The sequence below is a fragment of the Ammospiza nelsoni genome, chromosome 6 (genome assembly GCF_027579445.1).
Source record: "Ammospiza nelsoni isolate bAmmNel1 chromosome 6, bAmmNel1.pri, whole genome shotgun sequence".
In the NCBI taxonomy this organism is placed as follows: Eukaryota; Metazoa; Chordata; class Aves; order Passeriformes; family Passerellidae; genus Ammospiza; species Ammospiza nelsoni.
This window is the reverse complement of record NC_080638.1, coordinates 32,606,953-32,631,097: the sequence shown is the minus strand read 5'-3', so window position 1 is coordinate 32,631,097 and position 24,145 is coordinate 32,606,953. Positions and strand designations below refer to the sequence as shown.

General features: G+C 45.1%; 2 protein-coding genes across 2 annotated transcripts in view; one reads left to right on the top strand and one right to left on the bottom strand.

The window, feature by feature from the left end:
• Window positions 1–3,122, top strand: part of EIF2AK4 (eukaryotic translation initiation factor 2 alpha kinase 4) — a 39,527-nt gene extending 36,405 nt beyond the window's left edge. The window contains exons 38-39 of the mRNA XM_059475248.1: window positions 246–370; window positions 2,259–3,122. Of these exons, the coding sequence (XP_059331231.1) occupies window positions 246–370; window positions 2,259–2,313 (180 nt within the window). The 3' untranslated portion in view covers window positions 2,314–3,122. The remainder of the gene's footprint in view (window positions 1–245; window positions 371–2,258) is intronic.
• Window positions 3,123–3,920: 798 nt separating this feature from the next.
• SRP14 (signal recognition particle 14) lies at window positions 3,921–7,087 on the bottom strand. Its single transcript, XM_059475252.1, has 5 exons — window positions 6,996–7,087; window positions 6,459–6,531; window positions 5,667–5,779; window positions 5,094–5,126; window positions 3,921–4,745 (listed from the first exon to the last, which is right to left on the bottom strand). Exons 1-5 carry the CDS (start codon window positions 7,017–7,019, stop codon window positions 4,656–4,658), a joined length of 333 nt encoding a protein of 110 aa, XP_059331235.1. The 5' UTR covers window positions 7,020–7,087; the 3' UTR covers window positions 3,921–4,655.
• Between the last annotated feature and the right edge of the window lie 17,058 nt (window positions 7,088–24,145).

Below are 24,145 nucleotides of genomic sequence, written 5' to 3'. Positions count from 1 at the left end.
CTCTCCAGCACTGCCAAGCTGACACAGCCCTTTTCATTGCTTGTGCTGACATGTGTTAAGAAAGTGATCACTAAATTAATTTTTTTAGGAATTAAGTTGCACATGTTGTTGACATTTATCATGTTTGAAAGCTGTTTAACTAGAGCATTGACATTACACAATATTCAGAAGGCTGCATCCTACTAGAAGTATTTCCTTCACTAGAGTACAGACTAGCATAGTTCCTTGTCAATTTTTTTCCTTAGCTTGATGGAGATAGACAAGCCTTTGATGCTACTGTGAGACAACTGATGTCACGATGGCCCAAGCAGAGATCTTCATATTTACAAGCAATTTGTGATGAAATTTACAGTCTCAAAATGGAGAAGAGGTAAATTTGTTAAAACTCTTATGGGTACATAAACTAGATTTTTTTTCCAATTTTTTCTATATTCAGGCTAGAAGATAAGGTGCTCCTAACTTGTCTTTCACTTTCCCCTCTCTCTGAGGCCAAAAGAAACACTCAGGAAATGTGTATAGTTCCTTCAGAAGTATACGACTGGTCACTAACCCTCACTTGCGCGAGGGCGTAAGTGGCCCTAAATCCGGCTAGCAGGGAGGGAGAGATGGCCGACACCCTCCACGCATCTGAGGCCAGCCCCCCTTGGCGTCCGGGCCTCGGGCTGGGCTGGATGACGGAGCAGGATATTGCGCAGGAGAGACGAAGTGAAGAGGCGACCACTAGCTGGGGTTAACTCGTTGGTTTATTGATGGTTCATGGAGACCAACAGCTGGAAGGAAAACCAACAGCAAATGGCACCGAGTAGGGGGAGAACCAAGGTTTTAAAGGGAAGGGGTGGAGAAGGGAGGGAAGCCCAGCTAACCAGTGGGAAAACAAGTGGGGAGGTACATAACATAACTGACATAAGAATGCATCCAATAAACATGAAGTAAAGGAGGGGCCCCGGGACACCAGCCAACCACAACCCCCAGTGGAAGAATTTTCCAGAAGCCTGGGAGGAGTGGGGGGGTGATTGACTGGGCCCAGGGAGGAGAAAAAACTTACTTATAAGGAAGGATAGGGGAGGGGAAGTTACATAACTTAGGAGATTGGCAGCTGTATGGGAAGGGGTAACCATAGTAACATAACTGTAAAAAACTCTGAGGCGGGAAAACTGGAGAGGAGGGAACCATTTACAAAGAACAATAGGGGGAACATACATAAAATGAGGGAGCAAACCGAGAAACTTAAAAACACACTACAACACTCACTTACTGATAAAATGTAAATTCTTCATTTTTCTAAGTCTTTTCAAGAAGCTCTAGGATATATTGCCACTTTTATCTCACTTGCTTTGTTAATAGAAATGAATAGCAGACAATTATGCAGTCAGATATCCTGCTATATATAGTACATATACTTCAATATATGTAAATATAGATGTATGTATAATATCTACATCTATGCTGCTACATAAAAGCCCTCTTTTCTGATGAGAGAGACTCAGCTTGTCCTTTAAAACTCATGAATGCATTTAACTCCTCCTGCTTTGAAATAATACCATGGCAGTCAGGGACAGGTGGGAGAGTGCCCACTTTCATGCAAACATAAAGTCTACTCTCCCAACATGTACAGTAAAGCCCATTTCTGATTTGTAAGCATAAAAACATTTGTGTTCACCTCATAGTCTGCCTGTTGGACTCTGGCAAGGCTGATACAGATAGTGTGGACACATCCACTATGTCCAGTTTTAAATCTCAAATTCTTAAATGCTGCATGTATTGGTCTACTTGAGACCTCGGTACTTACGCCTTTGTTCCACTTGAAAGTGCTATTTAACCTTTCAATAAGACTAAAGCTGGTTCCCTTTTCTCAAATGCACCAAAATTGCTCCAGGTTCGCTGTTTACTAAGACAGCTACATTATCAAGTGAAGCATTTCTTTTCTTTATGGGGCTTCTAGGCTGTGAGCAACAGAACCCAAATAATGCTCCATGCAATGCTGGGTATGAATGTAGTACACTCCCTCACTATCTTCCTATCCCATCTGGGGCCTGAGCACTACTTAGCCCTTCAGATCACTGGAGTGAAAACTGAACAGGCAAGATCAGTGGAAAGAGGATGAGGGAAAAATTGCAGTCACAGCCAAACGAAGTAAAACTTACTGATTTTCTGCTAAATCTTTGCTGCTGTCTTATTCTGAGGATTTGTCATAGGAATTGCAGCATTCAAACCTGCCGTTTCAAAATACTAAAATTCTTTTTTCCTTCCCTCTGCAGGGTTTCTGCACTTATCCTGTACAGTTACCGAGATGAATACAAGGTTTTGTTTTAGTACTTAAAGCATCATTTATGGGATGCTTCTACAATTGGACAACACCGTTTTGTCAAATGGAATTTCAAAAAGCTGCAATAATGCAAGACAGGGAACTAGGGCCTATTTCTGTGTCCAGATTGCATTTCATGTATACTATTGGCCTGGTTCTGGCCAGGACAAGGTTAGTATTTGCTGTAGCTAGGAGCCATGGCCAGAACCCAGAGGTTGATCTGTACCACCTCACACCATTCCAGGTGGGCATAGCATGGCAGAGGGAGCACTTGGGCCAGGTTGTTTCTGTGGACTCGTTCACCCTTCCTGTACTCTGTGCCACTGGTATTGTTGCTGTTACTGTTTTCTTATCTCATTGCTGTTTCCAGTATATTCTTACCTCAGCCTGTGCTCTTTACCTTCTGTGCTTCCCAATTCTCCTCTCCAGCCACCCGCAAGGGAAGGGGGAGGGGGTAGTGGGTGGCACATGCATTCAACTGGAGCACTAAACTAGAGAATGACATTCCTAAACCACAACAAATACAAAACTAAATGCTTTCAAAATGTGGAATTAGTTGTTTTGTACGCAATTAAGGAGCAAGTCTTGACTAGAGCCACAGATAGGTATTGCCATGTAGTTCTTGCCTCTTATGCTACACAAATCAGCTGTACAGATGTAAAACTACTTTTTGTAACAATTGTTTCAGAATGCCTTTTATGCAACAATAGTACTGCAACAAGAAACATCCATTCTAGAATTATAAATGAAAATTGTTTTAAACATTTTTGAGGAATTTTTATGTAATAAAAACTGCTGAGCCTTATTGAAATACTCATTACAAGCCTTTTGTGTGCTGATTTTAGTTGTGTTTTTTAACCTACTATTTCAATTTATGTATAAAACATGGTAGATTTCAGGCTGAGTTGTTACAAGCCTGGCTGCCTTTTCTTGTCCTGTCTGTACCTCTGCATTTAAATCAAGAAGCAGCTTCTGCGATATGAAGACCTGATAAAACAAAACACTTGTTCTAGACCTGCAGAACCTAAACCAAAGACTTAAAAGATAAAAAGCAACCTGCATGTGCTTGAGGCACAACCAGTTTTTAACTAACTTTCTTTACCTGAGTTGTCAGATTAAGTCTGAAGTTATAGTAACGATGGAAGCATTATAATTATCTTCTTGAACCTAAACTGTAGCACAACCCCATCAGGAAGAATGAAGCTGAGAAACTATGATTTACAGGAGTCATGGTTAACTATGTACTGTATTTCACATCAAACACTGGAGGAAAGTACAGAAATGTTAAGGATTTCTGGAAATACACTGGTGTTTTCCTTCCCTCCTCACTTGGTACCTTTTGTTTAAACTTACACCTCTTTCTCTAACACAAATGATTGCCATTTGCAGACTCATTACATTAATAAATACCTACCTACTTTTTCTACCCTTTCTTGTAGCAAAGGTGACAAAGTTAAAATGCATAGGAGTAACTTGCAAGACAAACCACAAAACTGGAACTGTGAAGGTTCTATCTAACAGCACTGTCCAAAGCAGCAGACAATCCTAAAGACACAGATAACTGTGCCATTCCTAGCAATTCACCATGACAAGTCACATCAGCCATTGCACGCAATCCATTTCTCATTATCTTTAATAGGAGCAATTACATCTTTACTTTTTACATCTGTTTATATGAAGGAAGGAAAATTCAGATCCCTGAATATACTGAAGGATGATGTTTTTAAAAAAAAAGTTTAGGTGATGACCATTTTTAAGCTATGTCTGAGGGGAGCATGATGCAGAGTCCTACCCTCCTGCCACCCCGAGCCCAGGTGAGATCAGCTGGAGCACCATGGAGTGAAAGCTCTGCAGGAACTCGAGCACTGTGCTGGCTGCCTTGGGGATAGCTGCACTGCATCATGTAGACATGGCCCTTAAGACAGAAACAGGAAAGCAGCTGTTCCTGATAATATGTTGGCACCTGCTTTCCCTAGAATTACTGAGGCTCATCTATAAAACTGGGCATCTGTCACTGAGGCTCCTGCTCCAGTCTTGTTTTGCTTTTGGAAGGGTGCATTTCTCTTCACCCTGTGCTACCCCCCAGACAGGTTTTACACTGCAGAGAACACAGCAGCAGTGTAAGTACAAACCAGCTGAGTGTAAAGCTACTCCAGCAGAATGCTGTACATCCTCCTGCCATACAACAACCCAAAGAAAGCGCCTCTGCTCTCAGTTTAAACAAAAGTACTGATCGTATCCCAATTTCCTGCTGGAAGGAAAGCCAAAGACAAGTGGTAACTCAAAAAGAAATGGACTTTGCTTTGAGCAAGGGTCAAGTCTATAATAGTGATGGTAGCACACTGTCCCATCACTGTGTTGCTTTGCTCTTCTTGGCCTTGCTTTTCTTGTCTTTCTTCTTCAAGCCATCCATGTTAGCTCTTAGCAAATTTGAATATGCCTGAAAAAACAATTAGAACCATTTAAAAGAACCCCAAATACTTAAATGACAATATGCAAGATAACATTTTATGTATTACAAATGGCCAATTATCGGTCTTTTCCCAGAGAATCATGCTCTTACACCCTGCACTAGGAAAAAGTATACTGTTGTTTAAACCAATATACAAGGTTAGATAAAATAAAACAAAACAGGATTTTTTAAAAACAGATTAAGATAAATGGGTAGTCTCAGTTAGTTTCTGTGGCAGTTCAGCAAGAAATCAACCTGTTCACAGCTGCCCACTGCTTCCAACAGACCACTTCTACTACTTACAGAAAAGGAAGATGAAAGGCATACAAAACTTACCATCTGGAATTTATTTACTTCCTTTGAGCTCACCTACAAAAGTAATACTGGAGGTTAACCACAAAAACTCTGGCTGCTATTACAGACCAAGTATCAGTACATGTTTACCCACCAGTTACCATCTGGTCTTTTTAGCAGCAGTTGGATCAACTTATAACATTCAGTGGTCAATGTGCTGTACTGGTATGTCATAGGACACCCCTGATTTAGAAAACTGAAAACACTCCATGATTAATAAAATCCTCTACAGGGCATTAATCCCAAAGTCACATGTTTTCACATGGGAAAAATGTGAAAAAGCATTCAAAGAAAGGTTTGATTCACTTGTGGGGCCATAAAAATGCTGCAGCTCACGTTCTCAGCTATTTCTCTTAATTAACGTTTCCCTTTGTGTCGTATCACAGAACAGACCTAAAGTCAGCTAAAGCCTTTCCCAACCCCCCATTCAAAGTAAACACACATCAGGTTTTCAACTACCAGTTAACATTTTCTCAAGTTTCACTTAAAATATGGAGCATTAAATCAAAGACACACAGAGCCACTAGCTTTTCTAACTTAAAAGTTATCACTTACCACTGTGCTGATTTTCTTCTTTCCATCAGTTGCTCTCAGGAGACATTTATTGTCTGCTGGTTCAGAAGTTTCTACGTGGCCTTTGCGTGGAACTGGTTTTGTTCGACCATCATCTGCATTGAAAAAGAATTTTTATTCTTATTTCATTAAAATCAACAGATGCCTTCTGATATGAGGTGTTAAAAACTGCTCATGAGCAGATCTGTAGAACACCTTGGAAATTTCAGGCCAACTGAACTAATACTGCTACCAAATTGCTCTTACTCTAGAACCCCAGAAAGATCTGTTCTGTAAATTACATCTACCAGAAAAAATGAAGTAAATCCTCCCCTCAACGTGCTATGTGCCCTGTCTGCTCATGCATGCTTTAAATGCATGTCACCCTGCTGCCTCCTGACATGGCCTCCCCAGTAGTGCCAGCCAGCAGGAACCAGAGGAACAGGAACACACAAAAACAATATCAGTATTCTCCTTTTACAGAAAACAAACGATTTTAACTTACTGTTTAACAATCAGAAAGTCCTAGTTTGAATGCCCTGCAGTTTGGAATACAGTCTCACTCAAAGGTTATTAGTACTGATGCTACTAGTACTATGAGTCCTACAGCTAACAGTTGTAGGACTAATAGTAATCGCGCTAATCAGTGCTCCTGCTGACGGGTTTGTTCCTATGACTGCTCTTGTCTTCAGATACCCTGGATTACAGCTCTTATCGCTTAAAATACCTGGTGACAACAGTCAGATTTACATTAACACCTCTTTAGCCCAACCCAGTAACAGACTCAACACTTACATTTCTTCAGCGTTATGAAAACGCTCCCGGAAGTCCTGCACTTTTGGAAGAGCCGGGTAAGCTCCGTCAGGAACTGCAAGAGAAAGAGACGCGCCCGTGGCTGGGAGCTCCCACACGAGCTCTGAGCTCCTGCCCCCGGCCGGGCCCGGGCTCTCTCCCACCCACGGGAAGCAGCACCGAGGGAAGGCGAACTCCGGCTTTGCCCACGCTGAAGCTGCAGGACACGAAGTCCCAGCCGGGGGCGGCGCGGCCCGCGGTTCTGACTCCGAACACGAGCTCTGAGCCCCCGGACCTCCCGCGGCCCCGGCGCTTCTGCCCCCCCGAGACAGAGTCCCCGGGAACGGCGACGCCCGCTCCGCTCCCCTCCCCCGCGGCGGCTCCCACGCCGCCGGGGCCGGTGCGGGCCCGGCATCTCCGCGCGGCTTCGCGGGCCCCCTCTCTCCCTCCTTCCTTCCCTCCCTCGCTCTCTCCCTCCCTCGCTCGCTCCGCGGCGGCGCAGGGGCTCTCCCCCATTGCCGGCGGGCCGCGGCCCCGCACCTGCTCACTCTCCAGTAGCACCATCCTGCTCCGCTCCGGAAGGGCCGCCTGCGCACGCGCACCGCGGCGCAGCGCCACGTCAGCGGCGCGGGCTGGGCGGGACCGGGGCGGTCCCGCCCCCCTGCCCGGCCCCGCCCCCCTGCCCGGCCCCGCCGGCCCCATTGCAATTCCTGCGGCCCGGCCCGGCCCGGCCCATTGCTATTCCACGGCCCCGCCCCCCTGCCCGGCCGGGTCCATTGCAATTCCTGCGGCCCCGCCCCCCTGCCCGGCCCGGCCCGGCCCATTGCTATTCCCCCGGCCCCGCCCCCCTGCCCGGCCGGGCCCATTGCTATTCCTGCGGCCCCGCCTCTGCACGGCACGGCCCGGCCCATTGCTATTCCTGTGGCCCCGCCCCTGCCCGGCTGGGGCCAGCGCGGTTCCTCCGCCCGCTGCCGGGCCCTGGGGACCGCGTTGCCGAGCCCACGAGCCGCGGTGTCCGTGCCCGGGTCCCGGGAGTCGCTCGCACGCTTCACCTGGGACCGGCCCGTCGCTCCCCGTGAGGCGGGACTGGTGCAAAGGGCCCCGCTGAGCTCGGCTGGCGGTGAAGGGCGGGATTTGAGACTAAACGAACCAGACTCCGGGGTTTGTGCAAAACCAGCAGAGGGGAAACCTGCGGCTGGCAGGGCCGAGAGAGCGCTTCACACCCCGGATACCTGAGGGTCCTGAGGGCTGGAGTCTCTAAGGGGAGTTTCCTGTCAGGCCCGTGGCAGTCGGTGCAGGAGCACACAGGAGTAGCATGTGATCTAGTGGCTTTTCGTGTTTATCACTAAGAAAATAGGTCTATTTTTCCTTTATGGACCTAACAAAAGTGGAAGATAATGCTTCACAGATTAAAAGGAAAAACTGCTTTCAGGCTGATAGGTGCTTGAATCCCTGGGGGAATATATACAGTTCATATATGGGCTCTGGTCTGCGTTCTAGACAGAACCTAGTTGGATTATTATTCTCATGCTGGGGGTGTTGTTTCGTAATTTAAACCACACGTGATAACGAGGAAGCCTAGTCACTCCAAAAGTCCTTTCTAGAGGCCGCTACTCGCGGTCCTGTGCAGGTTCAGCGGGAGGCAGTAGAGGGTGCTGTGATTGCACACACAGAAATGGAGCTGCCTAAAGAGCGACGAAACAAATGCCCAACAAGCAGCTCATTGCAACACGGCCATGGTTTATGAAAATCTACCAGGTTATTAAGGTAACTCCACTATGTCAGAGTCAAGGGAAGTGTAGAGATCCAGCACTACTTTTCCCACATCGTGGATGGTATCATCCTGCTGATGCTTTCATATTTGTATTATTTGCAGTTAAGCAGGAAAGACTTCGGTAAAATAAATTCCATTGTTTCTCGTGGCATTAAAAAATCACATGAAAAAGGAGGAATATGTGTTATTGAAGCCTCCTGAAAACAAGCATTCTAAGGGCACCCCATCAGTGCTGTGGTTGGAAGTTCTGAAGGCCAAAGCCCTGTAGAAGTGTAGGGGTGATGGTCCCTGCCCCTGCCAGCCTGCAGTCAGTGGGCACACCAAGCAAAGATGGGTGGATGCATGGAGTCACTGCTGACATGCACTTCCTCCAACCCTGCCTGGTCACTGGAGAAGTCATAACACACTCCTGACTACAAGAGGTTGTTTTGTCAGAAATCATAGCAGGGTTGTGTTTTCAAGAGTCCAGAACATGGTTAATGTAAAAATGTTGCAGGTTTTTATAGGCAACTTGTGAAAGAAGAGCAGAAATGGAAAAACTAGAACAATTGCAACACACTCCCCCTTGGAAACTACCATGGTCACAGGCACTGGAAGGCAGAAGTACGTTTCCACTAATGCTTGCCAGAAGAGAAGATGGGTGGTCTCGTAGCTGAATCACAGGGACTACCACTGTCACCTGAATTCTGATTGTTGACTTCACTAGAGAAGTCTTGTGTTGCCACTAACTGCTCTGGGCCACAGCTCTTCATTATAAAGGTGGAGAAACATTATATCTAGTTATTCTCTTTAACCTTTGACACAACCAAAACCGTCAGCTCAGAGGTTTTTCCCTGAATCCCCCCGCGCTGTGAGGCACTGCCCCTGTTGCTGAGCTGCACCTCCATCCCAGGACACTGAGGCCATCGTGGTGCCCATCTCGGTGTAGCTGCGCCATCAGAGACTGTGCAGAGGTACGGGGCATCCACCTCTCCAGGCACATTCCTTGCAGGAGTCCCACGCTAAAGCCCTGGTTCTGCTGTATGCTGGAAGAAGGGACAAAGAGGAAACTGCTGTGAAGAACTCCAGAGTGTTACGTGAAGTTTATGTTTTCCAAATCTGTTGTTTTATCAGCAATTTTTTGGAAAATATATTTGTCTCACTGCTAATAAAAGAAGTGGCTCCACTGAACTGCTGAATTTCTTTCCACAAGAAAGGAGGATTTTTTTTTTTTGCATGTGTGCATGTGTGCTATCTTATCTTCCCGATCTTGAAGCTGTTTTTCAAGCCATAATGTCACAATTTAATTGGGGGAGAAGCCTTAATCACAACTTGCAAACAAGGTGAAAATGGAACATTTTTAACGATTGCTTTCCAAAAAATAGATGGAACAGGGGAATGCTGACATTGCTTTACTTTTGCCAAAGGCTGCCAACACTCTGAGGGAATAAGCTATTCAGCTGGCGAAAAAGTGCTGAACAAACACTGAAGGAGCTAAAGGGATACTCCCAATCATGATATACTCGCTTTTCACTCTATCTCCTGCCCCAGTCTGATGTCTTGCCCCTCACAAAAAAAAAAAAAAAAAAAAAAAAGAGAAGAAAAGAAAAAGAAAAAAGGGAAAAATAGAAAAAAAAACGAAAAAAAAAAGAAATAAAAAATAAGAAAAGGCAGGTTGGATTAAAACAGTAGCAAGAGGAATTGGTGGATCCTGAGAGTTGGCAGGGGTATTAGTATTTTGTAACCTGATCTGTCATGTGACCAGGGCCAGGCAATAAAAATAAGTCTCCTACCAGCCCTCCTGTTTGCTCAACTTTATTATATGGTGTCAGTGGAGAACTACTTTTTTTTTTTTTACTTTTTTTTTTTTTTTGGCAAAAATTTAGCAAATGAAGCCACCTGAATCATTAAATCCTGAAGGAAATCTGGCAGAGAGCTGGAGGAGGTTGTTGCTGCACTTCCAAGTTTTCCTGGAAGCAAGCATGTACTGAAGAGAAAAGGAGAAGGTGAAATCTCTCCTAAATGGGTGGGAGGGGCAGGAAGCAGAAAAACAAAACTATTAGAAGTAAATTAAATTCTTGATCAACCTTAGTAGAGGTTGGCAAAGATCTGTTTGAATTAGCCAGCAAAGATTACTACTTGTTATGGACTAGCACACACACATATTCAGCTGCTGCACACCACAGTGAGCAGAAATGTAATAACATACTGTAAATTACAGTTTGCTCACCACAGAGCTCAAGATGAGTTAATAACAGATAATGGCCCACAATTCACAAGTGGATCATTCTGGTAATTCTCTTTGATCTGTAAGTTCAAGAATACCACGTCAAAGTATAGCTATGTACAGGAAAAAGAGTCAGTGTTAGAGCAAGAGCCCAGTAACAGCCTCCCCCCCTTTACAAGTCTGTCATTAGCAGTGTAAAAACAGAGATACTCGCCTCACTACCTTACTGGCCTCACCAGATCTGAGATTAATAGGCAAAGGAAAAGCCTTCTAGAGCCAACGTTTAACAGAGGCTGCTTGGGCAGAAAGACTGTTAACCCTGGAATAGCTACCATAACATCTCTAAGCCCTGTGACAGGGGAGTAGAGCAAAAAAATTTTAACAAGAGGAAGGAACACTTATTCTTTTATTCTGGTATTAGGTGGATTTCCAACAAAGCAATCAGTTGGTTACATTTGTACATGTGAATGTCAGTCCTGAGATTGGGTCCTAACCTACTTCATAAGTGGCCCTTGTGAAAAGAAATAAAGGACATGCAAGGGGACAGTGATCAGAGACCTGTTGATCAAGAAACGTGTGGATCAGAGGCACAAAGCAGTGTTATTTGCTTCATCAGCTGGTAACCCTGAGAAAGAAAAAGATTCTGAATACCTTATAGATTCCAACAGAGAACTAAACAAGGCATTTTAGAAAGATCTTTTTGAGACCACCAGAAAGCTGCTGTGTGAGAAGCTTCTCCTGGTGAAAAAGCCAGCTTCTAAAGAGAAGATCTCCTCAGGTTCCTTTTGTGTTAGGAGCTGATTCATTTACCCTAAGCTCTTCCCTAAGCATTTCTGTTCATTTTAGTGAATCCCTCCTATTCTATTTATTATCATGTCATATTTACACATAATGAGTTTGAAGATGGGTTAAGTGTAACCTTGAGTTCAACAGACACTGACTTTCATTGTGTAATAGCAATGTTAACAGGGATTTATATTTTGTGAGGGAGACCAGGAAATAGATATGGACACATTTCTTAAAACTCTAATGCACCACATTACTATTGTGCAAATCAAAGCCTATCTGAGTGAGACACAAAAAGATTTTTTGTTGGAAGAGACCTACATAGTTTTGAAGTACCATCCAAATTTTAGAAAGCTTCCCTGTCAAGGAAGATAAGGGATGTATATTTACCATATTATTAAGTATCTCACACATGCTTGAAGTGGTTTTGTGACAAGCCCCCATCTCACAAAAAATGGGGGGGAAAGGCTGGAAGAAAAGCCCAGATGCAGAGCTGTTCATGTGTACAAGTGATGCTGTCATCTCTGCTCTCTAGGAGCCTGCAGTGGCATGTATGTACTGAGCCCATGAATAATGCTGTAGTGCTTGACATACTTCTGGGAACAAGGAAACTAAAGAGCCAATTCATTTAACTCCCAAAGTGTGAGGAAGGGCCAAGGGACAAGAAGCAACATGTCATCATGTGTGTTTAGTTTGAAGGACAGAACAACAAAAGACAATCTCACATTCCTCTAAATCCAATGCAAAACACTGGAGGAAAATGGTCAGATAAAAAAGGAGAGAGATGCAACTTGAACACCCACTCTGTGTTTTGATTGGTCCTGCTGACTTTCAGCTGTGAGTAGAGCAGAGCAGAGTGCAAGAACAGCCTGTTCTGAAGGAGTGCACCTGCGAGGTGACACAGCTGAGCTGTCCTGCCTGTCCCCTCCCGCTCTCAGTCCTGGCCTGTGGCTGCTGCCACCACTGCTGGGAACTGGCACTGCACTGCACACACAGACATCAGCCAGAGACTGTGGCCGTGAGTGTGGCACCGTGGGTTTGTGACATAAGCTCAGCATGGTTTCTGTGGGTCTGTGTAAGTCATCTGTGAACTCTAGAATGCAGGACTAAGCCTGAACAATATGAAGCACCTTCTGGGTGCTCTAGAAATGGTATTTCAAACTTATACCAAACCTCACACCTCCTCTCTCCAGTGGCAAGATCATATCTAGTCATCACTTCATTTAGTATGGCAGCTTTTTAAGTAGACACAAAATGGCTGGTTAAGAGCTGTGCAAAGCATCAGGGAGGTAATTAAGTTGGAGCTCAAGAGTAATGAGGCGACAGAGATTAGGCTGAGCATCATTTCTTTCACATCAATGTGTCCCACTTTCAGAAAGACAGAAATGCACTTGTGAAAAATTTCCACCTCACATTCCCAGTGAAGTTACAGGAATTTTCTTTAACTATATGAGTTTTTAAAGGACCAAATGAAGAATATCACAACATAGAAAAAACCAAAACCAAAAACTAAACCAAAACAAATCAATGGGAATTTTAGATCAGCAGAATGTCACCAGGGAGGATAACCTTGTTCTTGGTATCAGAGATCACCTTGTAATTAGAAAGGGAGCCACAATGTCATTGCTCTCCTCCATTTGCAGTCTCATCAGTAGGACAGAAACCCCAGCAGCATGTATTCTCTTGATACCATGGGGTGTTGCTGTCTCAGGAAGAAAAGGGTCACCTACCACCTCACCAGCACTATTTCCTGTCTCTGTTGAGGATGCCCAGCAAAGCGAGACCTTGCTGGACTTCTGAGGCTTAGGGATCACAACAAAAGCTGCAGTGCCTGTAAAACAATAGTTTCTTCATAACTCAAGCAATGATGTCCGATACAAGACCTGCACATCACAAAAAAAAGACAATCAAGTTAGTTACCAGATCAGTGAGGTGACAGAGACTGGCTTAGACATCATTGCTCTCACCTCCATAAGCCCCAGTTTTGGAAAAACAGAGAGGTTTTTTTTAACTGTTTTAACCAGATATTTCCAGTATGATTCCCTTCTTGTAAGAGTTGCCAAGCATACCTACTTGTTCAAGATTTAGTGGTCCATTTTGCTCTTCCTTAAACACTCTTCCAAATGTGCCGACACTTTCTAGGAACAGGGTGGTGTGGGGAGGCCACTCTGCACAGCCAGCAGCTGCCCTGGGTTGGCTGGGTCAGCGGCTGGAGGAAGCAGCTTCCTGTTTTGCTGGTGCTCAGTGCCACTTAACAATAGGGGGAAAGAAAAACGGCAGGATCTAGGCATTGCAAAGCTGTTTTCTCCATGAGCTGTCCGCCTGCCTTCCCCCTCTGCTCCAGCCGCCCCCGCCTCACACAGCCACCCCCCGGTGGATGGCAGCACCGGAGAGCAGGCAGAGACGCTCCGGGCTGAGGGACAAGGGCTTGAAGGGATCTCTGCCATATAAACAGCCTGGACTCCACGAGAGTGAGTCTGAAACAGCAGGCTGGATATTACTAGCTTGTGTCTTTTCTTCTGCCTCCTGCGAGAGAGAAAATGAGAATCATGTGCAGAGCTTCTGGAGCTTCAGTGTCAGCAAGCATCACTCGTGCCTTCTTACAACACCCAAAACATCTCGTCCATCACAGTAGATGGTTTTCAACACCATCCTGAGATAACCATTTCCAGCAGTGGTCAGTTCATTAGGGCAGGAGCAGCACTGGCCGTGATTTCTCATTCTGTCTTTCTGAAACATGTCCTTCTTCTCTAGTGGTTTGCTCAGTGCCGAATCCTTAATCCACTCTTATCAGCTCATGGAGTGTTTTTACTCTCCTACTTGCCTCCTACTGCCTACACACTCAGGCAACATCCCTTGCTACCCTGACAAGTTCTGGTGATGTCTCTCCATATCCAAATCTGACCTCACTTACTGGCTTTGTTTATCAAAAGCTTCTTCTGAGATTAAGGGTTGCAGAGGGTACCTCTGTAAAGCAGAAGAATCTAAGCATTGTAACTGTGAGTGGAGCCACTCAGAAACAGGTAGTGCAGGTGCCCAAACCTTAATCTGGGTTTGTTGCTCTCCCTGTCCCTTTATTTCTGCCTCCCCCTCTGTTTCTGAATACGTGTTGTCTTCAAAGGCACACAGGGCAGCAGACAGGAGCCCCAGGCAGACTGGAAGTCACAGGCTCTTTGTTAGTGCTCAGGCTATAGAAATCACAGGTGAGTCACCCCTGCTTGCAGGAGCAGGTAACCTGGACATTGCCAATCAAGCTCTCAGAGCCTTAAATGCAGTCCCGACAAGGAAATTATCAGAAGCAATGCAGATATTACAAATGCAGTTCCTTTGTTATTGCCTGTAGCCTTAAAAAATTCTGCAACAATTGACCCCTACAGCTTTCAAAGTTCAGGAGTGGCATTGCTTGGACATACAGTGTGCAAGTATTGTGCTAAGTTTACAGAACACTGTGGCAGAAACCTCCTTATCAAAGAATTTATTTTGTTAAAATTTTTGTTTGCCTGTTTGTTTTTGTAGCGAAACCTCAATCCCACCTGTTGGCTTTTGTGTGGGGTTTTTTTTTCAGAGAAGTTATGATTGGGTTATAAAGCCAGTAAAAAAGCAGTTAAATCTTCAGGACTTAAACTGCCAAGCACAGAGAGAAGTTTTACAGAGAAGTCAGCCAGTGAGACACAGTAAATGTAGGGCATCTATCATGCTTAAACCTTTTAATGACCCAACATTGTTTTATCATCATTTGAACACAACAGGAGAGCTGAAATCCCACTGAACTCCATTGGAGGATGAGTATTCTAGGTCTTTATGATGAACAGTACAAAAGAGATATGTTTGACAAAAAAAAAAAAGCCCCCACAAATCCTAGGATGAAAGTGACTTTGTCTATGCTAAAGGTTTACCTAACATTATTTTGCAATCAAGGTATGGTGTTCTCTCACCCTGGTCTTTCCTTTCGTTGTTTTCCCAGACTAGACTGAAGAGTATCATTAACGCAATTTCTCAGAAGGCATCTGTCATCTGTCACATGTGTTTATATATCCATGCCTACTGTGTGCAGTCTGGGAAAATCCCCTAGTGTTCTTGAGGGAGAATAAAGACCACAGGGATGAGCAGTGGCATGACACCAGCTACCCATGGAATAGCAGCGTCTTCAATGTTGTGTTGCACTCAGTGCTCTTAGGACAAGTTAATTATCAGGTTAAAGAAAGATAATTAACATAGGAAACTACATCATTATTCACCAAGACATCTAATGCTATCTCCGGTGCCTGTTACTCTTGCTCAACCAGTTCAGCTCTTAACAGTGTATTAGTCATCTGACCACACTGAACATCAATCTTTCACTCCTCATTACACACTCAAATACAAGCTACAGTATAGACATGCTCCATCCTGTAATTACAATATATAGCTGTGCTATAAAGTCTATTATGTCTAGAGGTTAGACTCAGAAACAAATTAATTAATTGCACTTTCTCCACTTCTAGGCTAAGATAAGATTTTGTTGCTTCTTTTCAGTAAAAGACTGCTTTTCCTGTAATTAATGTGGCTTGCTGTAATAAGAAGTATGTCAGCAAGAAACTCCTCATACAGGGGCAAGCAACAGGCATTTCATCATCACAGGGCACCTGATTATCAGCATTATAAAGTTATCTTTTGGCAGAGAAGCCTTGGCAGCAAGCAGCCTCTGTGGTGTGAGATTAGCAGTTCTGCAGCAGGCCAGAGCCCCAGTGACAGCCCAGCCTGGGGTGCATGCTGTGGCAGTGCTGCAGGGGGGATGCACCCCTCTGCAAAAGCCGAGTGCTTTCCCATTCCGCTCGGTGACGAGGGAATGCCTTCGTGCCTTCCGGAGGCGTACAAATTGAAATGCTGGATTTAAATTGGATTACACGATGTGTCGGATGGAAAATGTCAGGGTGGTCTTTGGACTGTTTGAACGCAAGAGTCTGGAGAAAGCTAATATTTGGGGGGCTCTGTCAATAAGGTTTTCATTCCTTTTTTTGCTCTGTGGAGGACAGGACTCCAAACTGATTCCCCAAATTCTACTGCTTGTGGATCAGTAGTGTGATCCTCCTAGGGACCAGGACTGCAGTGTGGCAGGAGAATGCACAGGTCTTGCACTCATGGGTGCTGTAGTTAGTGTGGGCTCAGAGAGGCACCAGAGAGACAACCCATCCTGGCTGAGGAAGACACTCATTCTTCCAAGAATGATTTTACCTTTTCTTTTTCTCCTTTCACACACAAAAAAATTTTCCTCTCTTGTTTCCCTCTGTCTCAGCTCTTTCCCTCCTATCAGTCACTTCTCTGTCACCGTTCTTCACCATTCTGTCTTGCCATTCTTCTCTATCACAGTCATGTGCTGGCTGTCACCCAGGGTGGCTTTCACTAAGCAGGGCAGTGACCTCACTAACATCCTGCCCTGCCTCTGGTGGCACTAATGTCAGAGCTGGAGTAGCCATGGTGCAGTCCAGCTTGGAAGGTGAATCTTTTTGCTATTCAAGACAGGGCAGTTCTCACATCCCAGCACAGCCATGTCCAAAGGGAGAGTGTCGTGCTGCTTGTGGTGTGGTGTTCTGGTGCAGCAGCTCAGGCTGCTGTAGGCACATCTGTACAAAACAATGGCTCCCTACCCAATGCACCCACAGCTTAAGTGACTTTTATAAGCTTAGCATGCTCAGAATCTCTAGTGAAAGCTGCAGGGCATTCGAAGAGCAAGTTGGGAAAGTCCTGCTCTCTGCAGAATGAAAGTCTCTGGCTGAGGAAGAAGACAGGTATCACTTTCTCTCCTTTTCTCCACTGTTTTGCTCCTAGTCCTAAGCTACAAAACAAACCCAGGATTTCAGGGAACATTCAATCTCCAGCTTGTTCTCAGCTGATCCTGTTGCAGGGAGCAAGTTCCTGGCTGATTCACGAGCAGTAAAAATAAACAGTCTGGGGAAGGCAGGGAGGAGGGAGGGAGACCGGTGGTTACAGAGGAAAAAGTAGGAGCTACAGCAGCTGGTGTTTTCTTTGCTGGTTCTTTTCAGAGGATTTAGGCAGGTTGGAGATGTAAGTGATTAATGGAGAATGATAACACCTCACCCCCCTCCTCCTTCTCCTGGAAGGAACATGAGTCTTTATGCATATCACTGGTCTCTCAGCTTTAACCTTTCCAAGATTTACACACTCCATCCACTCCAGTGCAGTGCTGTGGAGCTGACAGCACATCTGGGTGTATTAACTGTACACTCTGCGGTTTTTGCAGAATGCTTAGGGTTTGTTCTCAGTGTTTGCTGTACTCAAAGCCCTGAGACTTCTCCCATGGAACTGACCAGACTGAAGACAAGCTGCCACACAAACTTGAGACTGTTTTTGTTTTTTTCTAGCCTCTTCTGTGCATAGATTAAAGGCTACAGCTATGTATTGCAAAACACCAGTAACATGTGCCTCCTCAGTGGTATATGAAATAATGACCAGAGGAACAAGCTTATATGAAAAATTGCCATTAAATGTAACAAGGAAGAAATAGAGAGAGCAAGCTTAGGATGGAGCTTCACAAATTATTAATATATTATGATGCATAAGGTTCCACCAAGTCCTGGCATGGACTGCAGATTCATGTGCATTAAGAACAGCATGCATGTTTACTCACAGGGCAATTTAATCTTTAATGATCAGGACAGGACACTGTGAGGTATTAGTGAGAATGGGAAGCTGTCATATCTTGGTTCCTGGTTGAAATTCAGACCAGACTGTGTCTGGCTGAAGGAGAAACACTCAACTATTGGTTGGTAGCTTCTTTGGAAAATGAGCTGCTTTGCAACTCCAAATAGAGTTTTCTGTCACAAAATCGCCGCTGCCAAAAGTGAGGATGGTGGTAAGATTTGCAGACAATCTTTCTAGCAATGAAAAAGGACAGGGAGAACAACCAACCAGTACCTGTGTGCAGTGTAGTGGAGGGTGCTGGGTGGCAATCACACAGCCATCAGCTGATGTTACCTGCCCTGAGCTCAGAGAAGTCTCTCGCATCTCCCACGAGCACACCCACCACCACATACCCTGCTTGTGGGGCAGGCTGGGGCGGGAGGACAAGGGGCCTGGTAAAGGCTGAGCTAGTCACAAACACACAAACTGAACTTGCTTCAGTTTTAAGGTCCGAGACTGGCTTTTGCCAAGACAAGTGCTGGCACATCCTGCAGTAAAGGGGAAGGGGGAGTGCGAGGGTGAGAGGGAGCGGGGTGGAGAGGGAGACCAAGAGAGACAACTGATTATCTTTTTGTCTACCATGCTGGTCCTGTGAGACAGGGGAAATTTATAATGCACATACATACTCCAGGGTTTTCAAGGGCTGTCTCTAGCTGTATATCATATTTCCAGGGGTCAAATGTTTATACGTTTTGTCTACAAGAGTAAAAATGTGTATTTTTATTGGGGAGTGACTGATCACAGGAGTGAGCCAGAGTGCAATACATTAAAGAAAAGGCAAGTTGCTTCACTTCTGTGAGGTGGTGTAGGCTCTGTGCCCCAACTTGACCAGAACTGGTTTATCAGTCACACCACAACACCTTGACTGCATTGCATCCTTCCTTCTGAACAAAACCAAGCCATCCTGAATAACACCTGAGGACACTTGTTTATTAAGCTTATACCAGTTTTGAGAATTCTGACATCTTTTGATATGTAAATGCTTTCCTGGAATCAGTCTGCCCACATAACTTGTTTACCCTACAAGACAGAGTAGTTGCAAGCAGCACATCACATACAACTTACATGTAAATGATGCTGTAGCCACATTGATGAACTTTGTCTAGATGGGCACTCTGTAGATCTTGAACACAACCAAAGTGACTGGCTATCTATAAAAAGCAATACAGCTTTTCTAAATAACATTTCTAATTAAGTTCAACAAAGATAGGTGCCAGATTCTGCACCTGGGACAGGAAAAACCGGGTGTACATACAGATGGGGGAACGAGACACTTGAGAGCAATGCTGTGGAAAGGAACCTGGTGGTCCTGGTCTGTGGCAAGCTGAACATGAGTCAGCAGTGCCCTGGCAGCCAGGAGGGCCAGCCCTGTCCTGGGGTGCATCAGGCACAGCATCACAGCCAGGCAAGGGAGGGGACTGTCCCCTCTGCTCTGAGCTGGGGCGGCCTCACGTTCAGGGCTGGGGGCAGTTCTCAGAGCCACAGTATGAGAAAGATATAAAGTGTTAGAGAGGATCCTAAGGAGGGCACCAAGGATGGGTAAGAGTCTAGAGGGGAAACCAGAAAATAGTGGGTGGGATCACTTGGTCTTCATCCAGGAGGAGACTGAGGGAAGACCTCATAGCTGACTGCAGCCTCCTCATCAGGAGAATCAGAGGGGCAGGCACCAATCTCTTCACTCTGGTGACCAATGACAAAACCTGAGGGAATGGCCGGAGACTGATTCCAGGAAGAAGGTTCTTCACCCAGAGGCTGTTTGGGCACTGGAACAGGGTCCCCAGGGAAGTGGTCACAGCACCAGCCAAAGTTCAAGAGGCATTTGGATAATGCCCTCAGGCATATGATGTGATTCTTGGGGTGATGTGCACATGATCAGGAGCTGAACTTAGATGGTTCTAGTGAGTCCCTTTCAACTCAGCACATTCTATGAGCCTAGGTTTATGAGGAGTAATGTAGTCAGACCTTTAATGTTGAGAGAAAGAGGGCAAATTAGAAGATTGCTGCAAAGAGAAGTCTTTGCCTACTTTTAGAAAATGGTAAATCCAAATACCATTTGGACACACACCACTATGAGTCTGTCACTATAGGCCACTGAACACTCTTGGGTATTACCCAAACAGGTTTTTATCCAGTTCCTTCTCAGGAATCACACCACCATTCCTTCATAAAGGAAGGATTGCTGCTTTGAAAGACAGATATTGCTTATAACTCACCTTTATTGAGGAAGTTTTAGGGAACATGGTAGGATTTTTAAGGCCTTGAGCAACCTGGTCTAGTGGTAGGTATCCCTACCCATGGAAGGCAGGGGTTGGGACTAGGAGATCTTTAAGGTTGCTTCCAACCCTTAACATTCTATGGTACATTTGCTAAAGCCAGAAGTCCTATGAACAGCCTACAGGCAAAACAAATACATATTTCTTACAGGGTAAACTAACTGCTTCTCACTGGTCCTACTTTAGTTGCTGCCTCCAAAGGCAGTTTTGTTGTTTTTCAACAGATTGCCTCAGAGTTGATGGAGAGATACTTTCCATGGGATGACAAGCCCCGCGGCCTTTTAGTCATCCTGCATGCATCAAGCATGCAGCACTCCCAGGAGGTGTTGTAGTACTGCCCATGCCAGCTCAGCTCTGCCTTCTCCTGACCCCTGAGTTGCCTAGTGCTAGGTGCTTGTTTTCCATGATGAGCCAGTTCAAGCTGTTCCCACTCAGAACTGCAGTACTTGGGTCTTTTTTGTAGCTACCCTTAAAATAGGAGGTCTGTCCCACTTGGCCTGAAGTATCTTTCTGGGTACCCTACTGCATACTACACAAACACAGGCACTTGCTGAGTTACCAATTCAGCCAGGAGCAGGCAGAGGTGTGGGCTGTGAGATGTGGAGGGCCTGCAACAGCTGACAACATGCCTGGCACAGCACAAGGTGTTACAGAAGACAAAGCCCAACCTCGGGGGAAACCATAGCTGACTTCCATGAGTGTTTGTGCAAGGCAGGCAGCTCTCGAGGACAGTGTCATGTTTTCATGTGTGTTTAAACAGAGCCTAGCACAACAAAGTCCTTAATCCAAACCAGAGCTCTTAAGTATCACAGTAATGCAAATTAAATAACACTTATCATACACTTTCCCTCTCTACTCACCAGGTCAGGCATGAGGGAAGGCCCCCCTTGTCACTGTTGGGAAGGAGCTGGGCTTCACATCAAGCTGGGCACATCTTGAGGCTAAGCTCAGATAGTTACTGCCCATTAGCCAGGCTGCCCTGCTGGACCTGCAATCAGGCTTCCTCCTGAGAGGAGAAGTATGTTTAGTCTATACCCGAGAGAAGTGTTAATGTCATTTATCCTGTGTTTGCCCCAGCTAAAAGAACATGTTTGTACAATTACTGGGGTTCAGCTAACACTAGTATTTTTGCATGCCACAGCAATCTGTCAGAGTCTATAGGACCTCTTTTAGAAAACAGATAAAATGGAGTTGGTAGAGAAAAATTCTCAGCAGACATTTGCTGAATGTGTACTTTTTAAAATAGTCCGTGCCAGTTGCTGTCACTAAATTTGATGAAAGTTCTAAGACTTCTAGCAAAATATTTCTGATCCCAAAAGAAAATACGTTTCAGTCAGTTCCATCTATTCTGTAATCCAGCATTATTAGTTGGCCCATTTCCCACAAGCAGAGTGATGTACAGCAGGTAATCCTACAGACACAAAGCTTGTCACAGCTCATCTGCTTCCATGAAACTGCATTAGAGTGAATGATAACTGAGGATCTGCTTGTGAATGAGCAGATCACCTCTTCTAGTTAAAGGAAGCAGGGAAGAACTATTAAAATAATTAAACATACACATATACATCTACATACACAATCAATAACCAAATTTTACTGAAAAAAAATGCAAACAGTATTTGACCACTCACTGAACTTGGCTGGCAGTAGAAAACCACCTTCACAAATAATATCATTGTAAAAAAAAATTAGACCCATTATTTCTAAGTAATATAGAATTAATACGTATAGAACAAACATGCAGCATTCAAATTACATTCAACAGATGTGTTCAGTTAGCTGCTCTATACAGGCAGTATCATTTGAGAAGAAGAGGTTCCAGACACTACAAAAGATCAGCATTGTGCCTTTAGCACTGCAAAGTTTTAAAGAGGTTTAAAGAGGGGAGCAAGATTGTAAGTTTGCTTATCAGTAACAGCTTTTTTGGAAGGCAAATGTTGAGAAAGATGAGTGATATTTATGGTAAGATTAAAAGTATGTCTTTTGGTAGGGCATTTGATGAGTTTTGTAGGTAAGTACACCGGGTTAATGGTCTCTTTCATATAGAAACAGTATCCTCAGCGGGATTTGCTTCCTCGGCTGCTCTCGGTCCCCTCCCCCTGCTCTGTGACATGAGAAATGCAGTGTTTTTAATGACTGGAGCAGGAGGGATCTTGTTATTGTGGCTGCATCACCCCTCCAGGACACAGTTCAGTAGAAGTTTGTCATGTGGCTGAGCAGAAACGATGAATGCAGGTTTTATGGAGTTCATTCCCCAAATACAAAGGAACAGGGGAAAAAAAACCCCACCACATTCATGGCTACAGGCTGCGAGAGTACACAGTTCACAGCCGGAGCCCTCCATTGATCACTGTCAAGCTGCTAGCCTGCAATGCACCTGCGAGCTCTCCCCCCTCCCTGAGCAGCAAGCCTTTACCTGCACTGCCACCTGCATGCACAGCCTCTCCCCCCAACCCATCCCCTCCTTTCTCACTCCTCTACCTTCCTAGCTGAGAGCATTCTGGTCTTCAGTGTCCCTCTGATACACAGGTTGGGTCTAGGGAGAGCTAAATCACCCCTGTGCTTGGAGGCACGTGGATATTCACCAGTTAATGTCCCCCCAGGCTTGTTTCTCTGCTGCCCTTGCCTGCCTCACCTCGGGCATTGCCTCATTTCCTGTTTGCTCCTAGCAGCCACCTCCTTCGCTTTAACTCCAGACCATTATGCAGGCTAATATCACACAGGTGGAAGGGGTAAACATTAAAAAAACCTCCCAACAGCCCAACATGTCCTTCCTCTCCTCAATGGGCATGATGATATTGTCAGGAAATGGGTAATAGCTGCAGGTGCTAGAAAATTAACTACATGTATAAGAATGCCTAGAGTTTGAATGTTGAAAATATACAGACAAATAACTTTGACTGTGAATAGGTTATTCTAAATAGGTAAGCACTAATGCAAGATCTCCTTGACAAAGCACCTTATGCACAGTTCTGCTGTAACAGCAGCTGTCTTGCTCTAAGCAAGTCCCCCAACATCATAGGATGCTTTGGGTTGGAAGGGGTTAAAGATCGTCTTTTCCCAGCCCTTCTGCCATGGGCAGGGACATCTTCCACTGGACCAGGTTGCTCAAAGTTCCATTTTACCTGGTCTTGACCACTTCCAGTGATGGCCCATCCACAATTTCTCTGGGTAACCTATTCCAGTGTCTCAAGACCCTCACAGTAAAGAGTTTCCTCTTCCCTGGACTGGGAACTGCCACTCCCTCACCTCACCTCACCTTATTCTGATCTCTCCCCAGTGTGTTTCCCTCTGCAGGATTTGGGGCCTTGGTTGCAGGAAGCAGGTGACAGTACCAAGAAAAAGCAAATGGCCTCCTGCTGTAGTATGTCCATGGGCAGGTCTGAGCATACCTATGTGTGCACACACTGGTCTGGGCTGATCATTTGAGGTTCATGAATGGATCACATGCTGGCCTTTAGAGGTTAGGCACTCGGAAATTAAACTCAGAAAATTAACAATTTTCTGACACAGGCTGGATCATTTAGTTTGTTGGCATCTATGTTACAATAACTTAAGGTGCACTTTTCCCCAGGAGAAGGCAAACAAGGCAGAACAATATCAAAAGTTGCTCCCTTGGCTTTACTTGTCAACTCAGGTCTGGGAAACCCTATCCCTGAGCCCATTTCACCAGCTCTCCTTTGGATCAGTATAATTGTTAGCTGTCAATAACTCACTGCATTTACTGCTCTCAGCTGCTCAGGAGGACATGGCAGACTCTGAGCCGGGTTACTGCATGATAACAGCAGTTCTTAAGTCAAATGGGATAATGAAGCTCTCCCTAGATGGTGACAAGCTTTGGATTTCCCATAGAAACGTGTGATTGTGCCTGTGTCTTTGCCTGCTGCGTTGAAGACTCTCCCCCTCTTCTCCTTCACAGGTCTGGTTCCCCAGCCCCAGCCCCAGCAGTGGTGGAGCTGAGTGGCTGTGG